Below are 16,065 nucleotides of genomic sequence, written 5' to 3' on the forward strand. Positions count from 1 at the left end.
TTCTGAACAATTTTTCCAAGTCTGAATATAACTGGATGTGATCCAGTTTTGTGCTAGGACAGAATGTTAGGCCCTTGGATAAGACTGATTTCTCAGGTATTGATAGACCTGAGGAAGAGAGGCAAACTCTCGAAAGCTTGTCTTTGAAATATTATGTTAGTCCAATAAAAAAGGTATCATTGCATACTTAATTGCTTAATCCAATATAAATATATATATATAATTTTATTATTATTATTTTTTTTTTTAAATGTTGTATTTAGCCCACTTCTGTTATCTGTATTTTGATTGGTTCCAAACATTCCACAATAGATAACTTTTCAGAGATTTATGGGAAACATAACTATTTATTTTCTGTGGCCTTACCAATCCTTTTTCCTCTCGGAAGTGGCAGATAAGCCGGTGGTGCTATGGTAAAATATGATTTAATAGTTTTTGAAAAAGAGAAAAGAATTTGCATTGTGGAAAAATAAATTAAGGCATTTGCTCATTTCCAATTTTTTTTTTTTTTAGTTTTTCTGTCTCAAAAAGGAAGATGATGGAAGACAAAGGACCTCGTGTCGCTGACTACTTTGTGGTTGCGGGGCTCACTGATTCATCAAAACCACTTGAGGAAGAAATCCACTTCAATGATGCCTGCCATAAAACTGCTAAACCAAAGGAACCCATCACAGATGTGACCGTGATAATTCGGTCTTTGGGGGAAGAGGTACCTCAAGGATATGTATGTATGGACACTACCCCAACTGGACTTTCTGCTGACCTCAATAATGGAAGTCTCAGAGGACCGCAAATATATTTATGTTACAGGAGAGGAAGAGACAAGCCACCCCTCACAGATCTAGGGTGAGTCTCTATAATAGACCCAAAATAATCTTTTCTTTTTTTCCCCCCTGTCTCCTGTTTCTTGAATGGGCATTTACCTCAAGCCCATTCCAAATAATCACTGTGTATTACTTACATAAGCTTCACAGATTTCCCAAGTGCATCAACCCTGGAAAGAAGCAAAGGGAAAAAAAAAAAGAGTTCATAATTAGAGTTAATGTCATATTTTTTTGAATGAGTGACTGAACTATATAGTTATTACTATATAAGTAATTGGTTCATTAACTAATGCCATGTGCATCTTAGTCCCTGTCAAAAGCACTGGTATAAACTTGCAACCAAGACTGGAAAAATTATGTGATCTAGATAAACAAAGCTAGTTTTTTTTTTTTTCTGAAGCTAAAGTGGCTTAACCCCTTAAGGACACATGACATGTGTGACATGTCATGATTCCCTTTTATTTCAGAAGTTTGGTCCTTAAGGGGTTAAAGGTTTGGAGTGTTCATTTAAAACAGTGTTTGTATAAATGAAAACATCCAAGATCAATTAAAGTGCACTGCCCTCCCATAATAACCTCATCTTAATAAAATGGGGACTGGAGTCGCCAAGCACCTTTCTGTGTTAAACTGTTTTCCACCAGGTGATGGCTCACCTTGCCTTCACCTCCTGTGGTAAATAGTTAGCATTAGCTAATTATCACTCTCCACCCACCATGCCAATTTCTCTTTTGAATTTTTTTTTATTTATAGAATTTCAGCTGTTACAGAAATTAGAAGAAGAGTTATATTAACATAAACAGGAACAAGGAAGTTACATTCATAGTCCGTCATAGTGAGCGAGGGCATGACCAGTTCTCTGTTTGGACAACAAGGGTTGTCTGTCTAACCACTAAAATGGTTTGAATACTTGCGACTGGAATGCGCTTGGGTACTCATGGCGCCAAGACAACTACAGTGGGCTGTAGTGTTTCTGGTGCTAGCAGTTTTCCTTTAAGGACTACTGAAGGAATATTCCTGTTATAAAAAATAAGCCTTTTAAAGCTCTCAATTGAATGTCTTACTTTTATTGTTATAGCAGGTTTGTGTAGAGCAGTAACGCTGAATAAGCAAGGTATTCCCTGGTTGCATAGGGTTTTTAGGTGATTTTCATGATGAGATAAAAAACATTGATCCTTAAAGGTATACAATAATAATGGTTATGTAGCATTTCAACTATGCTGTAATATGTTGGTGTGCTCTGTAATGCCAGAGATTAATATAGCATTTCTGCAGACATACATTACTCATATTTTTTTCCATTTTTATTTTTCCAGAGTATTATATGAGTGGAAAGAAAGATTAAAACAGGGTTGTCAGATTATCCAAAGTACTCCGCATGGACGTCCTGCCAATATAAGTGGAAGCACATCCTCTCAAAGAGCATACATCACCTATCGCAGAGCTTCTGAGAACATGACACAGAACTCCTTAGCTGTTACTGATATCTGTATAATTATACCAAGCAAAGGAGAAACCCCTCCACACACTTTCTGTAAAGTGGAAAAGAATCTTAACAGCAGCATGGTAAGATCTTAAGGCTAGATAATCTATATAGTGCACACATGTACCAATTTTGCAGAGATCTATTCACTGTACTGCAAACTGAAAAATGTAAGCCTAAATGTGAGATCTGGGACAGTATCTTGTTGAATTAAAAATTGTTCCATCTCTGCTAATGTAAACTAAAATAGAATTGTCTAGCAACTCTCTGCACCCAGCAGTTTACTGAATATATCCGTTAAAAGGTCACTGTAGGCACCCAGACCACTTCAGCTCATTGAAGTTGTCTGGGTGCTGTGACTCTTTTGCACTTAGTGCTGCAATGTAAAACATTGCAGTTCCAGAGAATTGCAATGTTTACATTGCAGCACTAACTGTGCCCTCACTGGCTGTGTAGCAGACAGCCACTGGGGGGCGCTTCCGGAATCCAAACGGACATTTGATCCATTACCTGACGCTGGACGTCCTGACAGACCTCCAGCATCAGATTTTCCCCATAGGAATGTGGGCATTTCCCCATGTGCTTTGCATGCACATTAGGTCTCCCCCACTGACGTCAGTCAGAGGAGCGTGGGCACCCATCAATGCTGGATTCAGGTAAGTGGCTGAACGCATTTTAACCCCTTCAGCCCCACGGCTTTGTTTTCCTGGCACTATAGGATCCCTTTAGAAATGTATGGGTTTTTTTATGTTCAGAAAGACCTCATAAGGTAGTAGAGACTTGTGTTCAGTGATGTTTCTGTATATTTGCCAATAATAGAATGAATGTGTTTTTTTGTATTACAGGAACAAGCTGAGTCATTTAGGTGGCTAGTTTGATTGGATTGCTCTATATACCCTATCTGTATTTGTGTGCATGAACTAATCTCATTAATTAAAGCTTATAATTTTAGAGGAAACATTTTGCAGTCTGGGCAATACTACCACAACATGCCATTAGACTGAAGGTGCCATCCACTAGTTTGACCAAAACTGAACGTCCTAAGACACCTGCAGCCAAGCTTGCCAGAGTTGCTAATGTGGAAGTTCCATTATTTTATTAGAAATGCGGGTGCCTCTAGAACCCTTAATTATGGTCATAGTTAATGGCACCATATTCACTGCATCTGCATGTATTAGTTATGGTGCCTACATGGACCCTCCAAAATTATTGGGGTCTGTATTTGTATTATGTTTGTCAGCTATCGGTCATCTGTTAAATATATAATTGTTCCCTCTATTATAGGTTTTATCTGGTGAATCAAGTAAATTAAAATATGACATGAGGATGGGGTGGCATATTATCGGAACTTGTATTAAACTTTATTAAATTTTTTAGCGTAAATAAAACCAATTCATATTAAACATTAACAAAACTGATTAATGTCAAATGTTACTCTTGATCTCTTGATAAAAGGCAAAGCCAATGTTTTATGTATTTTTTTTTAAATTCTTTATGTTAGCTTGCTATCAGACAGTGATCACAAAACAAAAGACAATGCAGTTACAATTATGGTCTTAGAATACACCGTGCAGATATCATGATAGTTGACAAGAACACAGAGGACCACAGCGTTTAGCAGGGAGTCTCCAGAAAGTCTGCGTGATCAGTATGCGTGCCTACGGCAAGATTTTATGATTTTTTAGAATAAATAACTTTTGGTATCATCTCATAAGGGCTAAGGGGTAAAAAAACCTCCCCTCTCCCAGCTTACGCCTCCCCCGTCTACCCAAACCATCAGTGCCCTCAAGTGTTTCCCTCCGGAAATTGCAAAAATTACAGGTGTACTAGGGTATCTGTGTAACGTGAAATCTACAGCCCATCTGTGTAAGTGTGCAATGGCTCCCAAACCTTGTGAAACTAGGTGAGGGGGTTGTGTAGGGACGCCGAGAGTTGATCCATTAAATGATTGTCCTCTATTTTGGCCCTCCCCTCGCCCATTAATGGGGGAGTGGGTTGCAACCAGTGAGCTGCCAGGACATGTCTCGCTGACAGTGTAATTTTATTGCAAAGTTTCTGTTCGTGATGGGTCAGGCCCTCTAAGGGCTTAGAGAGCAAAATCAATCCAAGTGTCCAGCTCGAACGGCCTACCGAAGACCTCCTTAAGGAGGGTCTGCATGTCCCCCCAGAATTGTGTCAGGGCAGGGCAGAACCACCACATATGGGGGTACATCCCCTTCATTCCACACATCCTTCAACAGTCGTCGAAAGGGGCGAACACCCATTTTGAGCAGCTGTACAGGGGTGGTGTGCCACCGAAAGAGGGTCTTGTACATCTGTTCCTGGGAGGTAACACACACTGAGACCTTTGCTGTGGCTTCCCACATATTCTGCCACTCGTCTCCATCAATTTCCCCCCCTAGGTCTCTCTCCCACTGTTCGATATTTCGTAGGGGACCCCACATATCTGCGTTTGAGCAGATCTCAGTAATTAGGCCCTTGTGATGCTTTCCTTAATAGCAGAGTGTCTCAAATAGAGTGGGCTTAGTCCCCCTCGTCCCCATGACTTCCTCGAGTTGAGCGTAATCTCTAATTTGCAAATATCTAAAGTAGTAGTGGTTATTAAGATGATGGAAGACATCTGCTTCAGGGCATTAAAAGTCACCAGTTGTCATCCTCCCATAAGTTGAAGAGCCTTTGTAGTCCTGCTTCCTCCAAGTTCCCAAAGCCTTGGGTAGTCATTCCCGGGGGAAAGTCCCTGTTGGAGTAACGGAGCTAACAGAGAAGGGACAGAGTTGAGGACAAACTTATACCTCATCCTGTCCCAGATAGTCAGGGAGGCAAGTATCCCCAGGCATTCGGTGCGGACAAGAGCCCATTGGGGTGTTGCTAGCCACATATAAAACATTGGAAGGTCAGAGCACATGAGCTGTGATTCCAGGTCCACCCATTGTCTTTCCCCTGGGGCCACATGCCACATCACTGTCTGAGCTAACTGAGATGCATAATAATACATAAGGAGATTTGGTAGGCCAGTCCCCCTTTTTTCGTCTTTGGTCGATACAGCATGTTCCTCGCTAACCTATGCCGTTTTCCGTCCCAGATGAAAGTGTCTATGTATTTCTGTGTGGCATCTATGTCAGACTTTGGAAAAAACAAAAGAGGACGGTGGTTGCGCACACAATGAATGATATCCTTAGTATAAAATGAGATCCCTAGGTTCTGTAAATATAAAAAACCATCATAGGGTAATACATCTCAAAATAATACAATATTAAAAAAACTTGGAAAACTCACAATATTTAGAGCCTTTCTGAGACTAATAGAATGCATATAAAAAACAGAGATAAAGGATGGCGCTAAAAATTATGTATATTAAAATATCATATATAAAACCAGTGCAGCACACACAAAAAAACACCCAAGTGTATAGTCACTTTATAACACTTACATACAAGGATAAAACAAAAGAGGACGGTGGTTGCGCACACAATGAATGATATCCTTAGTATAAAATGAGACTTTGGAAACCAATATGGAAAGGGCCTGGAAGAGGAGCCGAGGGAGAACGTTAATTTTTACACTATGAATGCGCCCTTTCCAAGAAATTGGTCTGGACCCCAAAGCCTCCAGGTCCTTCTTGATAGCTTGATACAATTATGTAAGGCATGCCTATCCTTGGTAACCACTACGCCTAAGTACTTGATAGAATCAGTAAGGCAGAGTTGTGACGTAGAACCAACAGTGTCCTTATCGGCGGCTGACAGGTGCGTCGGCATAGCACTGGATTTGGTCAAATTGACCTTATATCCCGATATTAGACTATCCTGATATATCTATCAGAGGGGGGAGGGAGCTCAGCTTGTCCGCAATCGTGAGCGTGACATCATCGGCATAAGCCGCTACTTTGTACTCCTCAGTCCCGGCCCTCACCCCGCGTACCTCTGGGGCCTCTCTGATCCGCTGCAGAAATGGCTCCAGCGTGATGGCGAACAGGAGGGGCAATTAAGGGCACCCCTACCTGGTGCCATTGCAAATGGGAAAGGTGGCTCCGTCGTCCCCCGGAAGCACCACACACGCTCGGAGATCCCTGTATAGCACCCCAACAACACCTACAAATGAGTCTGGATGTGCGAACAAGTAAGGCCATTTGCCCCTGTCAAATACCTTCTCTGTGTCCAGGGATAGGAGCAGAGAAGGCGTCTGAGACCTTTCCATTGTCCACACCAGATCCACCACCCATCTTGATTTTCGTACAATTGGCGTTAAGGGATGAATCTGACCTGGTCAGGGGAAATCAGGTTCTACAACATGGGTTTCAATCTGGTCGCCAGTATCTTCGCCAGAATCTTAGCATCTGCATTGATCAGCGAGATCGGCCTGTAGCTACTCACCTCCAAAGGGTCCTTCCCCTCCTTTGGTAGCAGCACGATGTTGGCTAACGTCATCTCCTGGGACAGTGGCTCTCCCGCTATTGCCACATTGAACAGGGTGACTAATCTTTATACTAGTACTTCGCTAAACGTCTTATAGTACGGTCCGGATGGCCTATCTGGAGCGTACTATAAGACGTTTAGGGTCCTCTGTCCCGGGATAACTGCTATCGCATCTAACAGTTTGTCATAATCAGGGAGGGCGGGCAGGGTCACGTACTGCAGAAATTGCTGTAATTTTCAGCAGTAGCCAGCGTTTTCAGCTCTGTAGGTCGGGGAGTGATTATATCTCAAGCTGTAATAGCTCGTGAAAAGTGTCTCTATGTGCCCTGGAGTGATGACTTTACTCCTCTCCGGGTGCCTCAAGGCAGTAATAGGTCTCAAGCGTTTCCTTGGTCGAAGAGTAAAATTGGCAGGACCAGGTCATATCACAGGCAACATCATCCAGGAGAGGGCCCTTTTGAATTCCGTGCAAATCTCTCTCAATGCCCTCCAAGGACTGCAGATCTGGGGTAGATTTTTGACGTTTTTCCACCCGTCGTAGCGCTTCCTGCAAGTCTCCGATCTTCTGAGTTTTAAGACATTTTTTGTAGGTTGCTATCTTGATTAGCAAGCCTCTGATGACCGCCTTATGGGCAGACCACACAGTGGCCGCATCTACATCTGGCGTGTCATTGAGGAGCATATACTCCGCTAAAGCTGTATTCCATTCCGCCACTACCTCCCTATCTTTCAACAAGAATTATTCAGGCGCTATGTCCATCTTGTTGGAGTCAAAAAGTCTCTGAGATAGATGTAAATTTGCGTGGTCTGACAAAAGAGATGGATCGAATGTCCACCTCTTGGACCACCGGAATCGTTCTCCTGGATACCAGAAACATGTCAGTGCGAGAATACGTCCCATGAGGGGCCAAATGTGTAGTTGCGCTCACCAGGGTAATGCACACTCCAAATATCCACCAATTCACAGTCGTCCATAAAGCTATGTAGAAGTTTGTCGTTGGCCCCATCCCATGAGAACACCGGGTCCCAGAAGCTGTGATTCTGTCAGCCACCGACCAAGGAGTAGCATTACAGTCCCCTCCCAACACCAAGTACCCTACACAAAGAGGCCTCACCAAGTCACCTAAGTCCCTCCAGAATTGGTGTTCAGCTGTGTTCGGTGCGTATATGTTTACTAAGTGAATAGTTTTTTATGTTTCCTAATAATAGTAAGAGTTTTGGCATTGGAGTATTTGCGGTTCTCCTATGTTCATACATTTTTAAATATTTGCCATGTTTATTTTCTGCCATTTTTCTCTAGTTTTGTGTTTTTTTGTTGTTGTGTAGGCAGTTCGTTCTCCCTTTACATCCCTTAGTAAACCAGGAAGGCGGCCGGGGCTGGTCTAGACAACATAAGGAACGCTCTGAGCCGAGCCTCCCCTCCACTGTGGACAACGGCCCTTAGACAAATGGCCCCAACCCCCGCCTGCCAACCCGGCTGCACGGCTAAAGGCGAAAACGCAGCGTCCCCCCATGCCCCGGCGGCAACCCCAGGCCGCCATGGGGAGAAGGGGAAGCCGTCGACCCAGCCGGATCCCCCAAACAGAAGCCCCATCTACCCTCAACACTATCCCCTCAATCATCCCCACATAACTCAAAACAAGTATGAAATGCAAATGTGAAGGCGTGCTCCCAAAAGGTATGGCCTACGCATGAGTACACTTTCAGTAGGACCGTAGGGCATGGACGGCACCCTTTCCCCAAGCATGTCCAAAGTCCAGTTACCCTCCCCCGGCATCTCTGCCGTATGAGGTCTATGATTACATGGTAACCTCCGACAGTTGGTTGAGAAACCCCAAGTGCATTTGAGAACAGCGGCACTGCCCCAAACACAGCGTGGTGGATGGTAGTGGAATTTCCCCCCACTCTCTACAGACTGGTAGCCAAACCAAAGGGGAGATGCACCGTACCCCCAGACCGAATCCCCAGAGAAAAGCTTTCCTGACCCCGCCCAAACCAGAACCAAGGCCCCCCAAAAGAATCCCATCCCGTACTTCTCCCCCCACCCCAAGTGCCCCTGTGTCACGGCTTTTTGCTCCGTTCATTCAGTCCCTGGGATGCCTCGGCAAGGGCTGTGTCATCATCAATGTAGTTACCAGGCCTGGATCTGAGGTGTTGAGGGCTTTCCAAAACTCGGGTAGGATCCCATGAGCTTGCAACACCACCACCTTCAAGCCCTGGAAAGCTAGCAGCTTGAAAGGATGCCTCCAAGCGAACTGGATTCCTTTTTAGCAGCCGCAATGGGCTTTCACATGGGCCGCTTTTGCAGCATGGAGGGGGCCAAATTCTGGAAGCTTGGAGCTGCTCCCCAGCTTAAACAGCCTCTGAGCCACGGCATTTCAGTATGACTGCTTTCACCATGGAGCAATAGGGAAAACGGGCAATAACACTGGGCCCCTCTCGCCATCAGCACCCGGTGCGCGCGTTCAATCGCCCATCGCTCCTCTGGTATGTCAGCTATTAGTGGGCAGAAAATCTCAAGCAGAATATCGGGTAGACTCCCCTCGCCCAAAGCCTCAGATAGTCCCCTCACCCTGACATTATACCGTCTGGATCTGTTGGACGTTGGACAAATCTTCCAACAGACCCTCCACTGCCAGCAGACTGGAGCAGATGTCATAATCGGTGGAGTCGGCCACTGCATTATGAGCTTGCACCACCTGCTCCACTCGGGCCTCCATCTCCGCCGTGCGAGTCCCACTAGCTTGGATTTCTGCCTTGAGGGCCAGCATGCCCGTTGTGATTGCCTCTGGTAGGTAAGTTTTGTCAGCCCGCATCTGGGGCAGTATGCGGGTGGTGTCTTCCGAGCAGGGAAGCGAGGTATCCGACGCCGCATCCTCTGGATCTTCTGCATGTGGACTTCTCTGGGTGCCATCTTGGGCCCGCCTGGGGCCTCCGAGAAAATCGGAGCTACCACCGAGTCTTTGCTGGTCTGCTTCTTCCCGCTAGCCTTCATGCTGCAGATTGCTTTCCCAAGTGGAAGGGGAGATAATCAGTGGTTCTAGCAGTTAAAAGCGCATTTAGTCAGCCTTAACTCCAGAGCTCACGGACTATGTGACCATCTCAGTCGACGTCCAGACCACGCCCCCTGCAAAGCCACTGTTTTAACTGTGAACTCTGGATTTGAGAGCATTTTTAGGTTTTCTGTTTAGTTCGGTATTCTTATGGCACATTACATAGGGTATTTTTGACCATTAGCCCATCACTTGACAAGTAGTCCACAAATGTACCTCTGAACTGTGTTATACGTGGGTTGGCCGGGGCATCACAAACTTTTAAAAATGTTACTGTTGGCTTTTAACTCAGAACTCAAATATATGTGGCTGCCATATATGCTTGTCTGCATCCTAAAGTATACAGATGTTTTTCCAACCTTGGCTGTGGCCATTTGTCGATAGGTTTTTGGATATTTCAAGAACTTCAAAATGGCATTGTTTTCCCTTTATAATCACATTGTCTGGTTTTATATTTTTTTGTAATATGTTATCATTTAAAAAAAAAAAATGAATACATTTGATTTGGGTTGATTTTAAATCGTATGTGCTGCATGTTGGTAGCGTGGAAGGAGCTGAAATTATGGCAGCAGCGTCAAATAGGAGCTCAGGAGTTTAACTACCACTATTCTCAGCCAGGCCAGAGAATTTATGTCAAGGGTTACACTGAAATCAGAGCCCCCACATCACACAATTTCAGTAACTTCATGCAATACCATTTCTATACTATATTATCATATCATTTTGAACCTGAGGGTGCTTATTTTGCAGTAATTGGCTCTACGGTATTGGAAGTGGACAGTCTATTCAATCTCAGGTTCGCAAACTCAGTAGAAAACATTGCCCAGTTTAACACTAAAATGGTTACATCTTACTGGTCTATGATACAATTTGTCTAGCCATTTATAATGTGTGCTATAAATATTTTAGCGTTGTATAGCAGAAAACTGAATATTATGTGTTTCTTTTTCTCCAGTGGGGCTCAGCTGTGTACCTCTGTTACAAAAAATCAGTTGCAAAAAACAACGCAGTGTCCTACAAAGCAGGTGAGTTTTTGATTTTTAGGTTTTTTTTTCTGTTTTTTTTCTACATTGCATCTAAAATATACACAGATGAAGTTCTAAAGGATATAGAGCATTGCTCTTTAAAGCTTTGTTTGAGACCCACCCACTGTCCAGAATGCCCTCTTATTCCTGTTTTAATTCCCAACAAATTCACATACATTATATTTGTGGATGCAAACCATGCACCACTTCACACAACCTTTACATCTCTTCAGTCAAATACCTACTCCTTTACTTTTTCTTTCCACATATCCCATCTAATGCACCCGTTTAGCCTTACGAAGCACATAGCATTTACATCTGTCATTCCTAGTGCACACCACATTTTATACCAGGCATCTTCACATCATTAGCTAGCCACTAAGCAGCTACAAAGCATCAGACATCCTCAATATGCCTATCAAGCATGCACACCACATATGTTTCTAACTACAGCAGTATTATTTATTTATGACATTTTTAACCAGGAAGGATACATTGAGATTTCTCTAGTTTTCAAGCATGTCCTGTATTATCCTAGCTTTGTACTGTTTAGACAGGTGTTGGAAGGCACCTGGCATAGTTCTAAGTGTGAGTCACATTCACACTAGGTGTTTTTAAGAGGATGTGATCGAACTTCTTAACTGCCTGTTGAGCATAATTTTATTGTTTGATGTTCCCGAGCATGTCTTTTGGCTTGAAGAACACTGAGATGGAGAGCTTATGTAGTATGCAATATATTTAAGGATGTTATTTAAAGCACACCTGTTGAGATATTCGTTAGAACAGCCTGCAATTAGTTGGCCCTCCCCGTAAGAGAACGTGTTAAAATTCATCTGTAGAACATCTGTTCTAAAGTATTCTAGTTAATGTGTGAGTTAATTAAGGATTAAAGCTCCAGAACTAAATGTCTAAGTCTTCCAGTTTCTTACTTTTGTTGGTGATAAGAATCATAAAAACTTTCTGGAAGCTTAAAGTACCAATTATATTGTTAGCTAAGTAGGTGTCATAGGTTTCCCTATGTTGAGATAATTTGCCATTGTTGCTGAATTATAATTTTTTTTTTAAGTTTAGCTTAAATGGTCCATTGATGGATTTATTTTTCTTTTCATTTCTAAAGCAAAACTATCACATGTGAGATTTTTACACAAACAGAACTGTTGGTGATGCCTTTTTAATTACATTTTTTTTACCCTCAAAAGTTTTTATTTTCAAATTTAGATTGTATACCTGGTTATATGCCGATTTATTTAACCTCCAGAATGCAGTGCATTTAGGAATCCTCATGTGTACTATCCTATTGATTAGTGCCTGAAAGCACATGAGATCGTATTGAATTCTCTACAGGCGAGTGCACACAAGTAAGTGTATTTTCTGCTTACCTCCACTGCACTACCCGCCCACGTGAGCTCTTCATTAGGGTTTACTGGGAATAGAGAATAAAAGCTATAATTTACACCAAAACTCAGAGAGGGGCCAGCTTTCCCTCCCTGCACCCTGATTCCGCTCCTGCAACTGTCATCAAAGCAAAACACTAAGTCCTCAATGAACACTATCCTAGCAACCTACTTTTCTCCCCTACCCTTACCTTTTGTGTCACATTACCCCACTCCCTCTAGCATGTAAGCTCATTGAGCAGGGCCCTCAATCCCTCTGTTCTTGTGTGTCCAACTCATCTGGTTACAAATATGTGTCTGTTAGTCCACCCATTGTACAGCATTACGGAACCTGTTGGCGCTTTGTAAATAATAATAGCCTTTGTATCTGCATATTGTATTACTTGCTTGCTTTCTTTGACCATTGTGAAGCACTGCATAATATAATTCCACTACATACACCATAATGGTGTAATGCAGTAGTGTTGCTTGTGTTGTTAAAGGGACACTATAGTCACCAAAACAACTTTGGCTTAATGAAGCAATTTTGGTGTATAGATCACTGCACAATTCTCTGCCATTTAGGAGTTAAATAAGTCTGTTTACGCAGCCCTAGTTACACCTCCCTACTTGTGACTTACACAGATTTTCTAAATACTTCCTGTAAATAGTCCTCTAATGTTTTCACTTCCTTTATTACAAATTTTGTTTAATTTAGAATTAATTATCTTCTGCTCTGTCAATAGCTTGCTAGACCTTATGTATGTAATCTAAGTTCAATTTACAGAGCAGGAGATAAAAACTTGTAAAGTAAGTTAACATCTGATTGAAAATGAAACCATTTTTTATTTCATGCAGGCTTTCAGTCACAGCCAGGGAAGGTGTGACTACAGCTGCATAAACAGAAACAAAAGTGATTTAATTCCTAAATGACAGAAAGTTGAGCAGTGAGACTTCACAGGCATGATCTATACACAAAAACTGCTTCATTAAGCTAAAGTTGTTTTGGTGACTATAGCGTCACTTTAAGGCTTTGTGTGTTTTTCTCCACTAGAGTTCACATATAACCATTTTGACATGAATGTGAAAAATTGTAACTGGAAGGCTATTAAACTTCTCTGAAATAGAGATCAAGTGATATGCTCAGCTCTCTTTTTTTTCTCTCTCTCTCTGTTTAAGTTGATAAGTTTACCATGATAAACTTTTGATTCTTATTGCATCTCCACAAAGACCCGTTTAATTCCAAGCTTATTTATGTTTGCAACATTTACTTCCAAGAGCACAGGAAGATTAATTGAAGTGTCAGAGAATGTATTGGGTATCAACGAAAAATAGTTTATTATTATTAGTAGTAGAACTATGACTATGGTAAAGGCTATTTGTTACCCCTGGCTTTTCTCCAAATGTTTCATATGTTGAGGTGAATATATTTTCTACACACAGGCCAATGAAAATATTCAGAGTTCATTCTGTGGACAAGATCAACTTTGGTAGCTCAAGGTCAAGATGATTAACATTTGTCACAACAACATTTGTACACTGCATTCTTCATCATTTTAATTTCTATCTATTTGTAACCAGGTGATACTCCAGGTTTTGCTGTTCTAAACGCATACTGCTTTTGCTTTTTGTGTGTAGGTTTAATATGTAGGTATCCTGAAGAAGACTATGAATCATTCCCTTTGCCAGAATCTGTGCCTCTCTTCTGTCTGCCCATGGGGGCAACTATTGAATGTTGGCCATCTAAAAGTAACTACCCACTGCCAGTGTTTTCTACTTTTGTGTTAACTGGAGCATCAGCTGAAAAGGTACTGTTGTATTTTGCATTGTATTCTGGGGGGGGGGGGGGGGGATCTGGAGGACAGATATAGCTCATCTTGTGTTTTAGTAATCTGTTTTCCGTTACTATTATTTGTTTACATGTGAAGAAAGTTGTATTCTTGTTTATCTCATGAAGTCTCCGTGTCCTCAGGTGTATGGAGCTGCTATTCAGTTTTACGAGCCATACGCTCAGGATCAGCTGACTGAAAAACAAAGAGGACATATGGGATTGAAAATCAACACCGAAGGAAAGATTGATTCCTCAAAAACTATCCACGTTAACAAGTGCATATGTCTCCTGTCACACTGGCCTTTTTTCGATGCATTCAAGAAATTTCTTACTTTCCTTTACCGTTATTCTATATCTGGACCACATGTGCTACCGATAGAGAAGTAAGATATCTGAGTGAGCGGATTTAAATAATTAATTGATGTACTTTTGTTCTCTCTGCTCAGACAGGAACACTGTGTTGTTATAGACCTATTCCGTGTCATGCTCATATCAACACATAATTTACAGCAGAAACTTCAGTATCTAGGAGGTTTGAGAATCCCCACATACTTACTATATTTGCCTGACTAAAGACAATATTATTAACGTTGGATAGAAATGAAAAGGGAAAAGATTAACACACAAATATTATGAGAGCAATAGTTTTGAAATTGTATCACTGAAAAACTGTATCACAAAATGAATTCTCTTCTTCCCGCCGAGATGTTTACATGTGTTATTTGTTCATGTAAATATTCTCATTCATTTCTGTAGTAAAAGGGTTGTGCATTTATTTCCTTTTTTTGGGATGTAATTGTACAGATTTAGATCTAAATATGCTCCTATTAACTAGTATGCTTTTCAATACCATTCACTGTTCATAGGTTTCCCTGTTCCTTCTACTACTTATCATGACATGTTAAAACCTAAACACTGCAATTCACAGTACAGAGTGATGTAAACCTTTCCATGTTTTTCCTCCTTGCCTGGCCACTGTAATGGCTGAGGCTGATATCAGTGCAGGGAGAAAGTGAAAAGACAATCCTGTAGTTTTTCTATTTTACAGCAATGGGCAAGTATGGAAAACCAGGAGGAAATAAAAGCATAAACTTGCTTGTATTTAAAATGGGTATCTCTAACTAGCATCCATCCAGATACTTCTAAGGCCTGATTAAAGGCAAAGTGTGTGGTGTTTTTGGATATGCAGTCCAGGAAGAAAGGCTACCAGGAATGCGTTCAACTGAGGGGGGCTGGGGGGGGCTGGTTCTTGGTTGCTTCATCTAAGTGTTGCTTCTAAGTGTGTGTGTGGTTGGAGATATTCTGGAGAGATTTACAGAAGCTTCAACTGTCTAAGAGTTTTCTTTTTTACTGTTACAGGTAAGATTCATCTGTAGGAAAAGGTTACTGATTGCACAAGGTTTGATTTCCCGTTGGTAATTATAAGGCATTTGATTTGATTAGGTAGCTACTTGCTATTGATTGCTGTGTAAATTAGCTATTGTTTGCTAATAAGCAGAGGCCTGCCCAGGTGTTAAACATTCCTAGTGGGAGGTGATTTGAGGAGTATATAAGGGCTGTTGTCATTAGCTTGGCTAATAGAGCTTGGTTGCTTCATCTAAGTGTTGCTTTTAAGTGTGTGTGTGGTTGGAGATATTCTGGAGAGTTTTACAGAAGCTTCAACTGTCTAAGAGTTGTGCTAAGAGTTTTCTTTTTTACTGTTACAGGTAAGATTCATCTGTAGGAAAAGGTTACTGATTGCACAAGGTTTGATTTCCCGTTGGTAATTATAAGGCATTTGATTTGATTAGGTAGCTACGTGCTATTGATTGCTGTGTAAATTAGCTATTGTTTGCTAATAAGCAGAGGCCTGCCCAGGTGTTAAACATTCCTAGTGGGAGGTGATTTGAGGAGTATATAAGGGCTGTTGTCATTAGCTTGGCTAATAGAGCTTAGTTGCTTCATCTAAGTGTTGCTTCTAAGTGTGTCTGTGGTTGGAGATATTCTGGAGAGTGTTGCTTCTAAGTGTGTGTGTGGTTGGAGATATTCTGGAGAGTGTTGCTTCTAAGTGTGTGTGTGGTTGGA

The 16,065-nt window shown here is 41.8% G+C and overlaps 1 protein-coding gene across 5 annotated transcripts in view; it reads left to right on the top strand.

The window, feature by feature from the left end:
• The window catches only part of DENND4A (DENN domain containing 4A), a 165,452-nt gene that overhangs the window by 72,807 nt on the left and 76,580 nt on the right, over positions 1-16,065 (top strand). For all 5 annotated transcript variants that reach the window (XM_063448760.1, XM_063448763.1, XM_063448761.1 and 2 more), the window contains exons 2-6: positions 514-846; positions 2,138-2,387; positions 10,728-10,797; positions 13,809-13,978; positions 14,143-14,384. In XM_063448760.1, the coding sequence (XP_063304830.1) occupies positions 514-846; positions 2,138-2,387; positions 10,728-10,797; positions 13,809-13,978; positions 14,143-14,384 (1,065 nt within the window). The remainder of the gene's footprint in view (positions 1-513; positions 847-2,137; positions 2,388-10,727; positions 10,798-13,808; positions 13,979-14,142; positions 14,385-16,065) is intronic.

This window comes from Pelobates fuscus, chromosome 3, assembly GCF_036172605.1.
Source record: "Pelobates fuscus isolate aPelFus1 chromosome 3, aPelFus1.pri, whole genome shotgun sequence".
Lineage (NCBI taxonomy): Eukaryota > Metazoa > Chordata > Amphibia > Anura > Pelobatidae > Pelobates > Pelobates fuscus.